This window comes from Bos javanicus, chromosome 5 (assembly GCF_032452875.1).
Source record: "Bos javanicus breed banteng chromosome 5, ARS-OSU_banteng_1.0, whole genome shotgun sequence".
NCBI classification, from domain to species: domain Eukaryota; kingdom Metazoa; phylum Chordata; class Mammalia; order Artiodactyla; family Bovidae; genus Bos; species Bos javanicus.
The window spans coordinates 49829064-49849286 of record NC_083872.1 but is presented as its reverse complement, the minus strand read 5'-3'; the positions used below and the strand labels follow the sequence as shown (position 1 = coordinate 49849286).

General features: G+C 39.7%; 2 protein-coding genes across 3 annotated transcripts in view; one reads left to right on the top strand and one right to left on the bottom strand.

The window, feature by feature from the left end:
- XPOT (exportin for tRNA) overlaps positions 1-20223 on the top strand; it is a 166770-nt gene that overhangs the window by 71427 nt on the left and 75120 nt on the right. The window lies entirely within an intron of this gene.
- Positions 1-20223, bottom strand: part of C5H12orf56 (chromosome 5 C12orf56 homolog) — an 80228-nt gene that overhangs the window by 39704 nt on the left and 20301 nt on the right. Inside the window, exons 2-3 of the mRNA XM_061416599.1 lie at positions 11246-11408; positions 4870-4942 (exon numbers count right to left, since the gene is read on the bottom strand). Of these exons, the coding sequence (XP_061272583.1) occupies positions 4870-4942; positions 11246-11408 (236 nt within the window). The remainder of the gene's footprint in view (positions 1-4869; positions 4943-11245; positions 11409-20223) is intronic.

The window sequence follows — 20223 nt, the reverse complement described above, 5'->3', positions numbered from 1 at the left end:
AAAAATTCCCCATGAAGGCTCTACTAAAGCAGAATTGGTGAGATATAAGCAATTTTATGTAAAATAATTCAAAACTGGAAAGCAGTTATCAGTATTTAAGTGTAATCAAGAGTCTGGCAGAGACCAGTACCAAACGCATCATGTGACCCAGAGTCACATAACATAATATTCAACACAGTTAGCACTCTGAATAGTACATTTTATGGCAACCTACTCCAATATTCTTGCCTGGAGAGTCCCAAGGACAGAGTTGCCTGGCAGGCTACAGTCCATAGGGTCAAAAAGAGTCAGACATGCCTGAAGCATCTTAGCACGCACACATGCCAAATTATTGCACAATAGCATTTTTATTAGCTTTTAAAGAAAGTACTTATTTTAATTTTGGCTGTGCTGGGTCTTCATTGCTGCGTGAGCTTTTCTCCAGATGGGGCAACCAGGGGCTCCATTCCAGTTGTAGTATACAGGCTTCTCCTTGTGGCAGCTGCTCCTATTGTGAACCACGAGCTCCAGGTGCACAGGCTTCAGTAGTTGGGGCACGTGGGCGCAGTAGTTGCAGCTCCTGGGCTCTAGAGCACAGGCTCGGTAGTTGTGGCACACCAACTTAGTTGCTTCTCAGCATGTGGGGTCTTCCTGGACCAGGGATTGAACTCATCTCCTGAACTGGCAGACAGATTCTTTACCACCGAGCCACCCGGGAAGCCCACACAATAGCATTTTTATTCTTTAAATACTATATTATTAGTGGGAGTAGAAAAGAGGGAAGTTATTCTGTTCCAAGACTTGATCAAGGATTCTGAGGATGCCGAATAGGTTATTGTTTAGTGACTGACTTGCAGATAATTAGCAATAACAACAGAGCTAAGTTTAATAGGGATTTACTAAGTGTCACACACAGTTCAAGCACTTCACATGTACAGTTGACCCTTGAACAACATGAGGTTGGGGCGCTGACCCTCTGCATAGTTGGAAATGAACACATAACACTTTAGAGTCACCCCTCTGTATCCAAGGTTCCATATCTGAGGATTGTGTAGGACTGTAGTACGTACCTATTAAAGAAATATGCATATAAATGAACCCGCAGAGTTCAAACCTGTGTTGTTCAAGGGTCAACCGTACATGATTTAGTTCTTTATGTATCATCCCCGTGGGACAGGTACCATTGTGAGCCCCATCCTGTGATGAGGAGTGAAGCCCTGGGAAGGTGAAATAGTCCAAGACACAGTCCAGACTTGAGGTCATCCAGTGTGACTACTGAGCCTGCATGATTTTCTCTACTATGCAGAAAAGAATAACACAGCTCCCTTTTTCTAGTTTCTGCCAAGAAATGTTTCTTCTTAGAGAAAGATATAAGGTTCAACTTCTTCATTGTTTTTTTCCCTTCTATTTTGCTAATGATATTAAGTGCAACACATTCTCATATCATAAGGGTGCCAAGGTGGTCACCTCTGTCATGTGGTGGCGGTTTAGTCACTCAGTCACGTCTGACTCTTGCAACCCCATGGAGCGTAGCCTGCCAGGCCTCTGTCCATGGGATTCTCCAGGCAAAACTACTGGAGTGGGTTGCGATTTCCTTCTCCAGGGGATCTTCCCAACGCAGGGATTGAACCCGGGTGAATTCTGTTTATTAAACAGACCGGTTTCTTCAGTTCACCCTACTTGCCATGCCCTATTAGCTAGATATCAGTAGAGGCTATAAACATATGTAAACTTAGATCAAAACCCACCCTAGTGGGTATAAGCTGAGCAGATCTAGACTGAGGGCTAAGCATTGTCACTCTGCTCCTTTTGGATTATTCAGGGTGAACTCAGTTGAATTTATGTAAATCTGACTCTGTGCCAGCACTGTAAAAATGTTCCGTTGATCTCTATGTTTTCCTTTTATATGTGCAAGCAATAGGCAGTCTTTTCCCTGCCAGCGTTAGGGGACTCTTCAGTAGGTCACAATAAACTTTTCCTCAAGGAGCATTTTGAGGAGACATCTGCTTGGCTTTTCTCCTGTAAAATGTTTGAGTACACGGAACTATGCACTAATGAAGAGCTATACTAAAGATAGAGGAACCGAAGTACTGAATCTCATTATCAGAGATCATCACTAGTCTGTTTTCCATCCCTCAGGTGTTAAAAGGTCTGTTGTTTACTATTACCTTGAAAAGTAATCATATTTATGTAAGTCTGATGTCCCAAGATAACTGCTTCCTTCTTACTACCTGCAGCTTCTCATAATTAGGCCTAAAACTTTATACCACAGAGGTGTTTCAAAGCCCTCTACACGATAACATCCTTCAGCCCTCTAATTAGTGTTTATCATAGCCTGCCTTTTGTTTACACTTCTGACTCAAATGTTTAATTACGAAGATGGTAGTCCTAGAAAACTATGGATAGCAGACCTAACTCTCCCACCCCGACCTATATTCACTCCTCTCCTCCACACACGGAGCACACAGAAGCTGCCATGTTTTTAAACCTCTTGGTTATGGTAGATATCTTTAGCAGTGAATCATTTATTCAAGCTGGGAATCAGAGACTTCCCAGGATTTTTTTTTTTTTTTTTTGATTGTGGTGGGTCTTCAGCTCTTCTAAAACTCTCAGGCTCTTCGTTGCTGTGCATGGGCTTTCTCTAATGGAGGCATGCAGGCTTCTCGTTGCTGTGGTTTCTGTTGTTGCAGAGCACAGGCTTTAGGGCACATGGGCTTCAGTAGTTCTGGCACACAGGCCTAGTTGCCCCGTGGCATGTGGGATCTTAGTTCTCAGACCAGGGATCAAACCTGTGTCCCCTGCACTGGCAGGAGGATTCTTAACCACTGGACGACCAGGGAGGTCCCAGGATTTTTTAATTTGGTGCAAGAAAGTATGTGAGTTATCCACCATGTGGTGGTGGGAGCAATAAAAAGTGAATTTAAGACAGCTGTTGACTTTGCTGTCCCAGAGAGGACATGTTATTCAGTGAAAGAAAATGAAGCTGATCCACAAACATCCAAGGACCCAGAGACAAAGTTCTGTGGCACTCAAGTCCCCAGTTCCAGGTATGCCTCATCCACCTTCATGCTTACCATTCCTACATTCCTGTGGTGTGGTTTCTAACTTTTGCTGATTTTTCTCACTGTTGTACATCTGAAATCAATCACAGAGCCCAACAAATAGAATATACCAGATTTAACAGGTAAGATAGATGGATCTACATTTATATCTATATATATCTACTGAATGAATGTTGAATAAAATGCATTGCCCTCTAATTCCAATATTGCCTAAATTCCCCTTTTAACCTATGTTGGACGTCAGCCACTGTTAACAGAGTTCTAACCTCCGAGATAACCTACAACTACAACACCTACTGCATACATTACTTATACATCTCTTTTATTTTTCTAAACTGGAAGAAAACAATGAGGCTATCAGAGAGTGGTCTAGAAAAATTAGGGCACTGTACACCAAATGTGAAATAAGGAATGTTGAACTTGAGAGCATGTGGCGCTATCCACTGGCACGGCCCCTCCCTCAATACTTCCAGTTACGCAAGCCATGTTAGAAACATCACTTAGTGCCTTGAGACAGGAAGGCAGAGACCGCTCCTCCAAGAATCTAGTAACTTATGGTGCTCAGGGTAACAATGGAATTGCAACCCCTTGAAACATGGCTTCTGATCACATGGATTTATATCAAATCATGCTCCTCTAAGCCTATCTGACACAAGCCAGGCTTCCTAAACCAATTCTTTTTCTTTTGGTGAGGAAAAAAAGTTATAATAGTGACATTTAGGTTTAGAAGACCTTTGTACATCATTGTGCAAGGACAGAAGGTGAGTATAAAAGTAAGTACAGTGGGAAAAGGACCCTGCCCAGTATCCTGAGTTACTACACAGCATGGTGCACCATGGGTCTGTGCGTACTTCCCAAATACAAGTTCACTTTTTCTTTGCACCATTTTACAATGTTTTCCTAACCTGGCTATTCCTCCCATGTCATACCTGACTTTCAGGGCCCCAACACACCTTAATTTTCCCCCTGCCTGTCATCCCCTGAATCAGAGCTCTTAGAATCCTATGCTCCCCTCCTCTTTCTAGTGTCTAGATATTTAAAGTGTGTAATAGAACCATACTTTGAGTTGTGCAGCTTAGGAAACTCCTTTTTAAATTTACACATGTTCCAGTTTTCCCCTGCCTCTATCGTAGCTTCTACCATTCCCACAACTGCAATATCTGGATCACCATGTGTGATTCCTTCAACAACTGTCATCTGACATCATGACTCCTCCCCCAAACTGAATAAAACCTTTCTCCTTATTAAATCTCTCTGACAATTTGCTCAAACTCATTGAGGACACTTAGCATGCATACTTTGCAGTATCTTCATTTATGCAAATATCATATGTCCTGGTTAGAATCAGCTTTTCAAGGGTAGGAACTATATCTTACTCATTGTTGTATCTATTACAGGGACCAACTTCCTACTACACAGAATCAGAGTTCAGTAAGTGTTTTCGAATTTGATTTTAATCATTTACTTATACTGAGACACTGTATAGTCCATTGAAATGGGAAAATTTATAGTTTATAACTAACTGGATTTGAATTTAGAAGAAAGCCTCCCCAAATACCTTCATAATTATATATATGAGATAAACAGAACTCAATTAGAAGATTTTAGTAGAGTAAAAGCACTTTAAAAAGCCAATTGAAATCATTTTGATTTCAATATCATAATATCATTTTGATATTTGGCAAAACTAATACAATTATATAAAGTTTAAAAATTAAAAAAAAAGAAAAGAAAAGAAAAAGAATTTAAAAATAAATAAATAAAAAGCCAATTGAAATGTAAAATAAATTTTGGTCAGCAAGTTAAAAACATAAACCAACAATCTCACCTGAAAATGGATTCATTCAGACTGTTAGACTTTTTGCCTCTCCAAAAGATAGGCCCATTATTCTCTTCTTTGACTAAGGAAAAAAGAAAGTTAATTGGTCATTAATTACATAGTTTGAGCTTATAAAGAAGCTATAGTTACAGGTACTGATTTGATGACTCTTGCATTTATTTATTTAGCTGCGTTGAGTCTTAGTTGTCTCATGCAGGATCTTTCACTGCAGCGCACGGACTCTCTAGTTGTTGCTCAGGCTCAGTAGTTGTGGCACTTGGGCTGCCTGAACCCTAGAGGGAGGTTCCTCACAGGCTCTTCAGTCCCTGGAGCAGGCCCCCAGGTTTCTTCCACTATTTGGTTCTTCTCTTCCCCCTTTGGATTCCCTAAGAGGCTCCAAAATCTTTTCAATAAATTCTCTTTGGCATTAAGGCAGAATCAAATTGTTTGTACTTGCAAGCTAATAACCTTTACTAATACGTAAGTGTTTAGGACCCCAGTCATCACAGGTGCTTGAAATGGTAGGCATTTCACAAATTCAATACCAAATGTGATACAAATAACACCTTTGGTTTTTGTTAGAATTAAGTAGAACATATTAGTAGAACACCTGTGGCCTAGGGGTCAGACAAGTTTGAGCTTATCTCTTCTTCAGGACCACATATTACAGGATGTCTAGGAGGTGAACCACAGGAGTCATATGTACAAACTCCTTTCCTGGGCAGTACCCAAGCCACGAAACAGGCAGCTTGGAGAAACGGAAACACAGAGTACAGCACTGCCGGCATGCTGGAGGGGAAAGAGTGCTGGGGCTGCTTCACTGAGAAGCTGATACTACCCACAGTCAGCCTGTACCTAGCTAGCTTCAAGTCATCTCTTAAACCTGATTTCATCCAAGTTCACCAACCAAACTTGAACTTTGTCTTTTTGTGTATGAGGACACTAAGAGGTTGTGACAAAACTTTAGTGTCAGTGTCCCTGCCTCTCTATATTAGCTTTTTAATTTGTAACAATGGAGTGGCTAAGCTTAGGATCATCTGTTCTCCACTGAGAAATGAAGTATGGCTAGAGTTGTGTTTCAGCACTTGGTGGGATGTCTGGTCTCCTGGATGCCAGTGATTGGAACCTGGCAGGGCTATACTGGCAATAATGACAAGAGAGCCTGAATACAGATAATAGAGAGATCTGCCCCTGTGTTATCTCGTGTGCACCAGCAGTCTTCAATCTTCTTCAGTAGCTTAGGTAGGAAGTCCTTCAGCCAGTTCGGCACAGTGTGTGTCTGATGGTACATGGTGCTGGTCAGCTGAGGAATACTTTCAGAAGCAACATGCCAAAAAGAATGAACCTGCTGTTTTGCCTGTAGGAGGTTTGATTATATTTGTCAAATCTTATTCCTCTGGGGAAGACCGACAAACTTATGTATTGATAAAAATTATCCAGAGACTTCCCTGGCAGTCCAGTGGCTAGGAGTCTGCGCTCCCAATGCAGTGGGCATGGGTTCCATTCCTGGTTGGGGAACTTTTATCCCACGAGCTGCATGGAGCAGCCCAAAATTTTTCTTTTAAAAAGTTATCCATTTAACCTAAGAGACTCATCAGTGTCTTGTTGTTTTGGCTTTACCCCACATCACTAGTTTTAAAAAACATCTAGGTTTTAGGTTTAAAATAAAAATTATGCACATACACATGTATACATATGCACAGACATATAAAAAACTTTGATTCTGTTTTTGTTTCATTAAATTATTGTGTCTTGTTCTGGTTTGGGGATTAGTCTACCTCACTTTATGCCAGTGTTTCAAAATATGCCACTAAAACCTTTAAGGTCTTTTCCATGATTCTAGAACTGCAGTGATCAATTTGGTAGCCATGAGCTACCTGTGGCTATTAACATTAAAATTAACTAAAATTCAGTTAGTAGCACTAGTCATCTGAGGTCCTCAACAGCCACAGGTAGCTGATGGATACCGTTTAGACATAATGAGACTAGATATGGAACAATTCCATCATTGCAGAAAGTTCTATTGGATAGCGCTATTCTAGAATGTACCTGAAACTAATGGGCATTGATAACCCCATTCATTCTAGAGCTCGTACTGTTAATACAGCTCACCACTGGCACTCTGCTGTCACCAAGGTTGTTCATTCAGAGTTTACTAATCATGCCCTTCATCTGTGCGCGCATACTAAGTCGCTTCAGTTGTGTCTGACTCTTTGCAACCTTATAAACTGTAGTCCGCAGGCTCCTCTATCCACGGGATTCTCCAGGCAAGAATACTGGAGTGGGTTGCCATAAAATGTGCAATTCAGAGTGCTAACTGTGGCCCATACAGGTTTACATGTGTACTATAGAGAAAAGCCTCTTTGTAGCTCCAGAAAAGTTGGGCCTAATTAGAAATCCTGCTTTAAAATATGGTAATTAAACTCAGTATTTATATTAAAAATGATCTGAAATTTTGAGCCTCCTTTGTTAAGATGATCTACTTGATTGGAGTGGGAGCACCTTTACCACATGACACAAATATTCCCTAGGCTTTCACCCAAGAGATTTGGAGTTCTAATAATTATCTTTATTTAAATACTCAGTAATTAATGTGAGTGGCTTCTCTAGGCATGGCATCATCATTATTAACATGAAGGACTCTAGTAATGACTACCGTCAAATAGACGCTTAGATAGGTTTGAGCGTATCTCTTGCTTCAGAATTACATATTACAGAATGTCCAGGAGGTGAACCACTGGGGTCCTGTGCACAGAGCAATACCTAACCCAGGAATAAGCAGCTTGGAGGCCAAGAGGAATCTGAGCACATCAGTGCTGACTTGCTGGAAAGGGGGCATGTTTTTTATCCTCCAATGTGTGCTACGTATGACTCCTTGAAACAGCAATCATTTCCTGTTTTTGAAAATCCCTTTGCCAAAGTGTCAGATGGTACCTTTGGAAATGAAAATAAAGGAGAGGAGGGGAGAGGTGTCATTCCATGAATGTGTGTGTGAACAAAGGATACGTTTTAAAAGACTCTTCACTGTTTTTAACATCATTTGCAAAGTTTCTAGGAATTTAAATTTCATAAAACTTCTACCTATAATTGGCTTCTTTAATGCATGTTTTCATCTTCTTATACGTGTTAAGGGAAAGAAGCCAAGAATAATTATGCTTGTGGACAAGGATAAATATGCATTTAAGGCAACCAACACCAGTTAGATATCCTAATTAGTGTGACAGGAGACCTGGTGAGCAACCAGGGATTTAACAAGTTTGCTAATTAGAGCAGCTTTTAAAAACAGCCGCCATGCTCTAGAGTGTCGATGTGGTAAGGTCCTTATCCAGGACAGTGTACAAACACTGGACATTTTTCTCACACTTAGTAGCTCTTCAGTACTCCAAAAGGTTGACCCTGATTTTGAGTGGAGTCCAGTGAAGAGTGAACAGGCTGGTACTGGTTGGTCTGTCTACACTGGCTAGATGCCAGAGGTGGAAGGGCCTATCCAGTGAGCCACCGTGGATCTCATTCTTTCTTTCTCTCTCCATGCTAAGCATGCAGTCTTCATAGCTGCCTACTTTCCTGCTGTGTGCCCAGCCCTGGCCACATGATTTCACATAATGCAATGACCTTGTGACGCTAGTAACAGAGACAAGGACGCTGAGGCTCACAAAAAAGTTGAGTGACTTGCAGACAGTCATACAGCTGGGAAAGGTGAGAACCAGTATGCAAATCTGGCTTAGCTGAGTCCCAAGTCTATGCCTTTTTTTCTGCTTTTCACCAGCTCCCAATTATAGGGATGGATACTTTAAAGGACTCCTTTGTATACATGTACATTTCATATACATATATCAAATACATATATATGTGTATTTTTCATGCACAAAATAAGACCAAGAAAGTAAGCAGTGCCATGCTGAACTATATAATCTATTTTTATCCAGTCACCCTTGAATTTTTAAAACTTCTCCATGAGAAATGTTTGGGAAGGGCCCAAAGCGTGAAACCTAGAAACAGGCTGCCAGGAGTCCGGACTCCCCACCTCCCTTTCTCTAGATCATCTGGATCTCCTTAGGCACAACTGGAAAATCACACACTGAGCTCCCTAAAAACAAGATCTAAAGGTGACTTTTCATGTTTTTAATCTAGATGTGAATCATTCTTGGGAACAGATTTCCAACCAATATTTTTGAATGAAGAGTGAATGCTGTTGCTGCTGCTACTGCTAAGTCACTTCAGTCGTGTCCGACTCTGTGCGACCCCATAGATGGCAGCCCACCAGGCTCCCTTGTCCCTGGGATTCTCCAGGCAAGAACACTGGAGTGGGTTGCCATTTCCTTCTCCAATGCATGAAAGTGAAAGACAAAGTGAAGTCGCTCAGTCGTGTCCGACTCTTCGCAACCCCATGGAATGCAGCCTACCAGGCTCCTCCGTCCCATGGGATTTTCCAGGCAAGAGTACTGGAGTGGGGTGCCATTGCCTTCTCCGGTGAATGCTGTTAATAAACCACAATTATCAGGGCAGGGCTGGTGACTCCCTTGCTGGTAAGAGGCCCAGGGTTCAGAGAGATGACTATAAGGAGTTTTCCTAAAGCCAGGTGTTCACAATCTTTCTGGTTACCCCCTGCACTTCTTCACCAGGTTTTTTCATTAAAATCTCTGATTGTTGATAAGGTTACTAAAATCAAACAAGCACTGACCAAAGGGAATTCAGAGTCTAACTCATTCTTTTTTTAAACCAATATTTAGTGAAAACACTTTCCTCTCTTTTTTTCTTTCTTCTTTTATTTTCCTTCCTCCCTTTCTTTCTTCCATATGTTTCTTTCCTTCCTTTGTACTCATGGCAAACTAGGCCCAGGCACTATGCTGCTGATCATGGATAGCCAGCTTATCCTCAGTGTGAAGAACCGAATCTTCTCAACATCGTTAATCATAGGGAAAAGCAAGTCAAAACCACAGTGTGCTGTCACCTCACACCTACTAGGATGACTCATCAAAAGGTCAAAAGATAACACGTGTTAGCAAGGATGCAAAAAAAAAGAGAACCTTCATGCACTGTTGGGAGGGAATGTAAGTTAGTACAGCTATTCTGGAAAATGGTATGGAAGTGCCCCCAAAAATTAAAAGCCATCCCACTTCTGGGTATATATCTGAAGGAAATAAAATCACTGTCTCAAAGAGATATCTGCACTCCCATGTTCATAGCAGAATTACTTAGAGTAATCAAGAATTGTGTAATGGGGCTTCCCAGGTGGCTCAGTGGTAAAGAAACTGTCTGCCAATGCAGGAGATGCAAGAGGTGTGGGTTCAGTCCCTGGGTTGGTGAGTACCCCCGGAGAAAGAAGTAGCAACCCACTCCAGTATTCTTGCCTGGGGAATCTATGGACAAAGGAGCCTGTCGAACCACAGTCCATGGGGTCACAAAAAGTTGGACATGACTTAGCAAATGAGCACATACAGTCAAGAATGGTAAACACCCTAAGTGTCTGGCAATAGATGAGTGGATAAAGAAAATGTAGTGTGTGTGTGTGCGCGCGCGCGCGTGCGTGCGTGCTTAGTCGCTCAGTCCTGTCTGACTCTGTGACCCCATGGATGGTAGCCCTCCAGGCTCCTCTGACCATGGAATTTTCCAGGCAAGAATACAGAGGCAGGTTGCCCTTTCATACTCCAGGGGATCTTCCCAACTCAGGGATCACACTTGTGTTTCTTGCATCTCCTGCATTGGCAGGTGGATTCTTTACCACTGAGCCACCTGGGAAGCCTGTGTATGTATATATGTATACATATACACACACAATGTAGTATTGTCCAGCTTCTAAAACAAAGGAAATTCTTCCATTTGCAACAACATGGATGAACCTGGAAGACACTGTACGAATAAGCCAGGCACAGAACCTGTAAATACTGTATAATCTCACTTGCGTGGAATCTAAACAAGGAACTCACAGTAACAGTATAATGGTGGTTACTGTTGTGGGACTTGGAAATGGAGGTAAGGGAAAAAGGTAGGTGTGCATCAAAGGTTACAGAATTTCAGTTATAAATAAGTCCTGGAGACTGAAATGTATACCATGGTGACTGTAGTTAACAACAACATGCTGTATATTTGAAATCTGCAAAGAGAGTAGATCTCAAGTGTTTTTTTTTAAAAAAAAAGCAAACAAAAAAGTAACTGTGTGTGGTGATGGATATCTTAATTAGCCTGACTGTGGTGGCCACTTCACAGTGATGACTTTGATATACATATTTCAAAACGTCACACTGTACACCTTAAATATCAATACATAGATTTGTATTTGTCAATCATACTTAAGTAAAGCTGGGAAGGAAAAAAGAACATTATCTTTTTATCTCCTATAGCAATGTATCTTTTCTTATGTCACCTAAAGAAATATATTACATACCTTTTTTGTTGTTAGCATTGGCATGATGAAATGGAAATAAGAATTTCCTGACACCTTTTGATTTTTCACACTCTTTTTTTAAAACAGTTGAATAATAAATGATACGAATGTGTTGGTTGGTTTCTCTATCTGGTGGACTTAGAAATTCTGGGTAATCATCAATCTGAAAAACAAAATGAATAGAGCTAATTAAAGACAAATACAACTGCTCATCTTTTCTGGGATAATAAATCCCCCAAAGCTTATGGCAATTTTAAACTGCATTCTTTCTTCTTATTTTTTTCCCTGGGAAATCTTTCCTCTTATTGTTAGGTTTCCCAATTCCTCCTCTATTCGTTTTATTCTTTACTAAAAATGTGCTCAGCAACAAAACCTAAGAAACTAATAAATAGTAAGTGTCTTTATTTGTTAAAATATACCCTACCACTTCCATTTTAAAATTTTTTAAGAATTTTAAAGGCCTTAAAATGTATAATTAATTGGGTTTAGACTAGGATTTTTCTCTGCAGAGGACAATAGCCATTTGTAGAGAACAGTCTACAAAGATTCTGTGAATACAAATGTCAAGGTTTAAACTATTGGAAGTTTCCTACTTCTACACAGCTTTTTCTTCTCTCCAAAGTGCTTGTTTTCTATTCTTGGCTGAAAAGGAGAAAATCTCAATAAATATTTAGGACTTTTAGATCTTATTTATTTATTTTTTTTAATTTTATTTTATTTTTAAACTTTACATAATTGTATTAGTTTTGCCAAATATCAAAATGAATCCGCCACAGGTAATCTACTTCCCTTTTTATGACAGATAGGCAGCAATAGCACATGATTGAAAAGCTAAGAGTAAAGGGAATCACCTGTGTGTACCTGTGTGCTAAAAGCTTCAGTCGTGTCGGACTCTTTGTGACGCTATGGACTGTAGCCTGTCAGGCTCCTCTGTTCATGGGATTCTCCAGGCAAGAATACTGGAGTGGGTAGCCATTTCCTTCTCCAAAGGAGAATCACCTGACACATACTTAAAACTATTAATTCAAATGTCAGGAGGGATTGCTCTGTACTTTTTACAGGTGCTTAGAATTTGGGTAAAAATGTTTCCTGTGATTGTTTAGTTCCATCATTTTCTTTTCACAAATATAAGAAGGAGATTAATGATAATAATTAAAAATCTTAATTCTGATACAGAGTAACCAAAGATAGGAAGATGGAATGAAAAACTGTCAGGACCTACTTAAATTATTTTCAAATATGTAGGGTAATTCAAATCAGGCTAATGAAACAAGGCCTAGTGGGGAATGTGCTTTAGTTGATACAAAGTTTTATAGTTAATAAAGGAATTCTGCACAAGAGTCCTCAGAAATGCCTTTATTTTGGAACCTGCAAAGTTTATAAAATTAGAATGTTACACATAAATAGCTAAATTTTATGATTTGTGTAACCGTATTCTGAATATTTTTCCCTTGCTTTAGTCAAGATAAATTATGAAATGCTTTGAAATAGGCAAAAAAGATTACCTAGGTGTTCTTCTTTTATCATCTTTAAGCTATTTTAAAACTGTAAGTTGTAAAAAACTGATAATAATTCAAATGATTTTTGTTCATAATGATACGGATTGTTTGTGTCCAGTGGAATAGAATTGATCATTGCCATCTGATACAAAGAACAGCTATTGGATATCTGCACCAGTGTGAATTTGTTTTCTAACTTTACTGATCTGAAACTATTAGCTCTTTCTATATCTGCTGCTGCTGCTGCTAAGTCACTTCAGTCATGTCCGACTCTGTGCGACCCTATAGACCGCAGCCCACCAGGCTCCCTGACCCCGGATCAAATCCGAGCTGCCTGATATGGGAGTGCAGAGTCTTAGCCATTGGACCACCAGGAAAGTGCTAATTAGTAATACTGTTTGTTTTTAATTTTTAAATGTATTATTTTTGCCTTGGCTGGATCTTCCTTGCTGTGCCCAGGCTTTCTCTAGTTGTGACTAGTGGGCTTCTCACTGTAGTGGCCTCTCTTTGTTGGGGAGCTTGGGCTTCAGTAGTTTCAGTTCTCAGGCTCAGGAGTTGTGACTTAGTTGCTCAAGGCATGTGGGATCTTCTCCAACCAGGGATCAAACCCTTGTCCCATGCATTGCAAGGCAGATTCTTAACCACTGGACCACCAGGGAAGCCCCTACATTAGTAATTCTTAAAAGAACTCTGTTCTCATGGCTTGTAGAGATAAGTAAAACCACTTATGTAAGTAAAATGTTTCTGCCCCAAAATAAGTACATTTAACATCTAATATTTTAAATGAGCTGTGCATATTCATTGGAAGGACTGATGCTGAAGCTGAAGCTGCAATACTTTGGCCACTTGATGCGAAGAGCTGACTCTTTGGAAAAGACCCTGATGCTGGGAAAGATTGAAGGCAGGAGGAGAAGAGGTGGCAGAGGATGGTTAGATAGCATCACTGATTCAGTGGACATGAACTTGAGCAAACTCTGGGAGATAATGGAGGACAGGGAAGCCTGGTATTCTGCAGTCCATGGGGTCACAAAGAGTCGGACATGACTTAGCTACTGAACAACAGTTCTTTATATTGTATTTGTATAATGTGTGCCACGTGCTTAGTCGAGTCTGACTCTTCGTGATCTCATGGACTGTAGGCCGCCAGGCTCCTCTGTCCCTGGAATTTTCCAGGTGAGAATAATGGAGTGGGTTGCCATTTCCTCCTCCAGATCTTCCTGACCCAGGGATTGAACCTGAGTCTTCTGTGTCTCCTGCATTGCAGGTGGATTTTTACCCACTGAGCCATCAGGAAAGCCTTATTAGTATAATATCTCAGTGTTATTAGCTATATTTAAGCATTATATAAAAATCATGTTCATTCATTCATTTTTACAAATGAGATGTAACTTTTACAATGTCTTTGAAAACAAGCTTCATCACTACCCTTAGAAACATTTTGTCTAGTTTTTTGGCATGGCTTTATTATCTTTGTTTTGCATATCATCAGTTCAGTTCAGTCGCTCAGTTGTGTCCAACTCTCTGCGACCCCATGGACTGCAGCACGCCTGGCCTCCCTGTCCATCACCAACTCCCAGAGTTTACTCAAACTCATGTCCATTGAGTCAGTGATGCCATCTAACTATCTCATCCTCTGTCATCCCCTTCTCTTCCTGCTTTCAATCTTTCCCAGCATCAGGGTCTTTTCCAGTGAGTCAGTTCTTTTCATCAGGTGGCCAAAGTATTGGAGTTTCAGCTTCAACATCAGTCCTTCCAATGAACACCCAGGACTGATCTCTTTTAGGATGGACTGGTTGGATCTCCTTGCAGTCCAAGGGACTCTCAAGAGTCTTCTTCAACACCACACTTCAAAAGCATCAATTCTTCGGCATTCAGCTTTCTTTAGAGTCCAACTCTCACATCCATACATGACTACTGGAAAAACCATAGCCTTGACTAGATGGACCCTTGTGATAAAGTAATATCTCTGCTTTTGAATATGCTGTCTAGGTTGATCATAACTTTCCTTTCAAGGAGTAAGCATCTTTTAATTTCATGGCTGCAGTCACTATCTGCAGTGATTTTGGATGCCCCCCCGCCCCCCGTTTCCACTGTTTCCCCATCTATTTGCCATGAAGTGATGGGACCAGATGCCATGATCTTAGTTTTCTGAATGTTGAGTTTTAAGCCAACTTTTTCCACTCTCCTCTTTCACTTTCCTCAAGAGCCTCTTTAGTTCTTCTTCACTTTCTGCCATAAGGGTGGTGTCATCTGCATATCTGAGGTTATTGTTATTTTTCCTGGCAATCTTGATTCCAGCTTATGCTTCATTCAGCCCAGCATTTCTCATGATGTACTCTGCATATAGGAATTCCCTGGTGGCTCAGATGGTAAAGTGTCTGTCTACAATGTGGGAGACCTGGGGTTCGAGCCCTGGGTTGGGAAGATCCCCTGAAGAAGGAAATGGCAATCCACTCCAGTACTATTGCCTGGAAAATCCCATGGACAGAGGAGCCTGGTAGGCTACAATCTATGGGGTTGCAAAGAGTCGGACAAGATTTAAATAAGCAGGGTGACAGTATATAGCCTTGACATACTCCTTTTCCTATTTGGAACCAGTCTGTTGTTCCATGTCCAGTTCTAACTGTTGCTTCTTGACCTGCATACAGATTTCTCAAGAGGCAGGTCAGGTGGTCTGGTATTCCCATCTTTTTCAGAATTTTCCACAGTTTCTTGTGATCCATACAGTCAAAGGCTTTGGCATAGTCAATAAAGCAGAAATAGATATTTTTTTGGAACTCTCTTGCTTTTTTGATGGTCCAGCGGATGTTGGCAATTTGATCTCTGGTTCCTCTGCCTTTTCTAAAACCACCTTGAACATCTGGAAGTTCACAGTTCAAATATTGTTGAAGCATGGCTTGGAGAATTTTGAGCATTACTTTACTAGTATGTGAGATGAATTTTCTTGTCAGTTGCCTTATCAGACTTTCTATTTGAAAGGTCTGAGTAATAAACTAATCATAGTCATTTAACATCTCTGTCTTCTACAGATAGTTTTTGTTTTATTGAGATGCTTGCTTGAGAGTTCTACTATAAACTAAAGATCAGAGTTTGTGTCTTCAACAAAGAAGGCCAGTTTCAGAGCCTCCTGGGAAAAGAATTGAGCCAGGTTCTCCAAACTGTTTTTAAACATATTTTTATTGAGGTATAATTGACATATAATTCTTCAAAGTATTAACACTTCAACGCTGACCTGATATTACATAGTCAACCCTCAAAACTGTACCAGTGGGCTGAGTCAGGATTTCCAGGATTCTATTATATCAAGAAGCAGGTGACTTCATAAGACTCCCAACCCAATATTTATCAGAATAAGAATTAACAGTTTAGGACAAGATGAAACTGATGAGGGGAAGTTTATTTTTATTATTTCTTTGGACTATTATTAGTATTGTTTTAATGTTCTGTTTTTCTGGATACGAAAGGAAGCTCTTTCTCTTTCTTCTTAAATAATAATCAGTATGTAACATAGCAATTTAGTAGATTCTACTTTTGGAAACTGAAAATGTTTAAATATCAGATCTTTACTGACTCCCCCAGAATTCAGAAACTTTTAACTTGATTGAATAAAGATCTGCTTTCCTTTTTACCAGGATATAACCTGACAGACACATTGATTGTATAACTACAGCCTTACATGAAGTGTAATATTTAAGTAGAATGCTGGTTTAACCAGGTATGACGGGCCATTTTAAGGGCCAAAGTTTGGCTGTACCTACGGAACCAATGTTAACAAAGACTTCCTAGGAAAACTGGCCTGGTACCTAGGTGTACCAGCCTCACAGGTATTAGGAAAGTCACTCCCTGGCAGACTAGAAAACTCAAAATTTTTGAACCTCAAGAAGACCCTCCAGAAGAAATTTCAAGATCTCAAAAATCACTCAAATTTTATTGGTACTGCAGGAGAAATCTGGTGGTTTCTTAAGCTTGATTTCCTAGCTGTAGGAAAGCAAATACAGGCTTTTAAAAGTCTAACCTGCATTCATTATGGAATTTCCAGATAGAAGTTAAATCTACAGCAGTGGTAGTTGTTCAGTACCCTAGATTTGCAAAGTATTTTTAAGGAGGCCTATCTAGTAAATTAACAGTCTTGTTGCACCTATGTAAATAATCTGGCCAGCCTGAAGAGTCTTATTGTGATAAAGAATCTTTTCTCAGAAATTCCCTGGTGATCCAGTGGTTAGGACTTGGTGCTTTCACTGCAGGAAGCTGAGTTCAGTCCATCGTTGGGGAAAACTAAGATCCTACAAGCTGTGGGGCTTGGCTGAAAAAAGAATAACCTTTTTTTTTTTTTTTTTTTTTAGATTATTATGATAGTGGCGGTGGGAAAGACTTTAAAGTGGGGACAGGGGTGATTAGTAGAAATTCTGCTGGGGGTAACCTATCTATGTGTTTCATTGTCTTTGACATATTTTACAATGCTGTTATTTGTAGAAAACTTTGCTGTGTTTTTTAAAAACATACAGAAACAGCATTTCTAAGAGGTAAATCTATCAACTTTTGTCCTCATTTCTTCCTTTGTTTATGCTTAGAAATGCCTTCTATACCCTAAAATCAGATAAATATTCACCTACAATTTATATTTCCTTTATGGTTTTCTCTTTTACAGTTAACTCTCTAATACTTCTGGAATCTTTATTGGGAGTGTTCCTTAAGACTTCAGTCTGTGATTCCAAGTGTATTTAGTGTTACTCTGATGAAAATCATGCCTAAGTAGAGACTGAATGCAAATAAATATGTAAACATTTCTGAGTCAAATTGCTTACTAGCAGTTTTGGGGAGAGAAAAAGTATTTATAATTTTTGAATAATTACAGTTCATGAAAAACAGCACACATTTTATATAATAATACTTGCAGCGAATCTATAAGGTAGTCATTGTTAACTCCATTTTGCAATGGAAAAATCCAAGATTCAAAGAGTTAAGTTCACAAAACTAGTAAACAAATGGTGGAACTAGAATTACAAATCAAGTTACTCTGTCTCTAAACCCAACTTTATAAAAAAACAACTAAGGTTTAAGTGCACAGCCCTATTAGTGGTCAGAGGTGGGGCTTTTCTCAGAGAAGAATTTCTTTTAAAAATAAGGCAGGAATCCAAAAAGTAATCAAGCAACTGGATTCATTATTGTGTCAGAGTTTCAGTCAAATTATGCTAATTCCTTCATTTGGAAGTAAATAGAGTCAGACCTCTTTTTTAGTTTCTGTAATCATCGAATTTGCTTAGCTCTGTCATTCTAGAACATGGTATCTTGCTTAAATACACTAAGGTGACATTGTATACAAAGAAGTCATTTAAATTTTTTCTGTATTCATTGGCATCAAAAAATGTCCACGATATGCTGGAAACTAAAAAATAACAGATTATAAAACAGTAAGTGGAGCATATGGGCTTCCCTGGTGGCTCAGGGCTTCCATGGTGGCTCAGAGTATAAAGAATCTGCCTGCAATGCAGGAGACCCAGGGTTCGATCCCTGGGTCAGGAAGATCCCGTGGAGAAGGGAATGGCTATCCACTTCACTATTCTTGCTTACAGAATCCCATGGACAGAGGAGCTTGGCAGGAGGAGTCCATGGGGTCACAAAAGAGTCACACATGACTGAGCAACCAACACTTTCACTTTTCATGTGGAATATGGTTCCATGTGTGTTAATTCATTGATCAGTTTGTAATATTGTACTCCATATTTTCTTGGCTGTATGGCTAACTGTGGTTATCTCTGGATGATGGAATTATATGTATATAATTTATTTTCATTTATTTATAAGAATCATCTTGTTTGCTGATCTTTTTTAAAAAAATATTTCAGCTGGTAGTCTGGCATCTCATAGTCATAAAACACAGATGTGTGCATTCTTCCCTGAAAAGTCTGTCACCAAAGAGTTCGGGTTGCAGGGGTGGAACAGTAAGCACAACATCTAATATGATTAACAAAAACAATTTGTTTACAGTAGCCTCACTTTTTAAAAAAGCCATTTTTACGCACACTGTGACACCCCATCATAAGAACAGAAGTATTAAATGATTCCTGATAGCAGTCACACAGCTAAAGGGATACATCTGTGTTGGAAAAGGTGGGGGGAGATGACAGATGTGATAAACAGTAACTGTGAATAGTGGTAGTGCCAAAATGACCCGTCACTTTTCACCTTCCCTCTTCTCTCTTATTGGTTCATCTAACAATCATAATCTCAGTTGCAGATCCTATGAATACTAATGTATAGACAGAGCAAGACTCTGACATACACAATTAATTCACTTGGACTTTAATTAACAGGGCAAAGTGTTAAAGAAAGGAAGGTGGTCTCTCTTTTTACTTTCACATTTAAAAATTAAAAAAAAAAAAAATTAATCAAGATCTTTTTTTCAAGACCCACAGCATGCTTGTGAAGCATGAGAGGACCACCCAGGAGCCAAACAAGGCGAATTTACTCATCCATGGGGTGTTGGCCTAGTTTTCTGACTAGAAAGCCTCTCCACTGGCATCAGTGAACAGGGCAAGGACACTTAGTCCAAATCAGCGCCTGAAGAAAGAAAAGAAAGCTCTTAAAGGGGATAGAACTGAACTCCGTCCCTTGTTAGCAATTTACTTTAGATGTGGTGTTATCTGAAAAAAAAGATATTTTGCCTTTGCACTGGACATCAGAGGCATCTTTAGGAAATTCAAAAGCCAAAGTTTTAGCCCAAAGGAGAGAGAGGAATGAGATGGGGGTGGCAGAGGGGAGGAAGAGGAGGAGGAGCGGAGGGAGAAGGCAGGAAGGAAATTATAATGATCCTGCAGAATTACCTTTGTTTAAAATTTTCTAACTTTATGTCCCAAATAAGCTTAAATATTATGACATATTCTATTTTGTAAACTCTTAGCTAATTTAGGTTGGAAATAAGATTATCCATTGTTTCATACAGCATTGAATTTATGTTTTTAGGACCATTTTTCAAAGCTGAAAGAACTGCTTTTACTTCTAGCACAGGTAATCATACCTGTAGAATATCTACATGAAAATAACCATAGAACTCCAAATTGAGACACATGACAGATTTTTCTTTCTATGACTTGTTGACATAAAAACTCTTAATAAAATAATTAAACCACACTATTTATATATAGGTCCATCTAGTTAAAGCTATGGTTTTTCCAGCAGTCATGTATGGATGTAAGAGTTGGACTATAAAGAAACTCAGTGCCAAAGAACTGATGCTTTTGAACTGTGGGGTTAGAGAAGACTCTTGAGAGTCCCTTGGACTGCAAGGAGATCCAACTAGTCATTCCTAAAGGAAATCAGACCTGAATATTCATTGGAAGGATTGATGTTGAAGCTGAAATTCCAATAGTTTGGCCACCTGATGCGAAGAACTGACTCATTAGAAAAGACCCTGATGCTGGGAAAGATTGAAGGCAGGAGAAGGGGACAACAGAGGATGAAATGGTTGGATGGCATCAC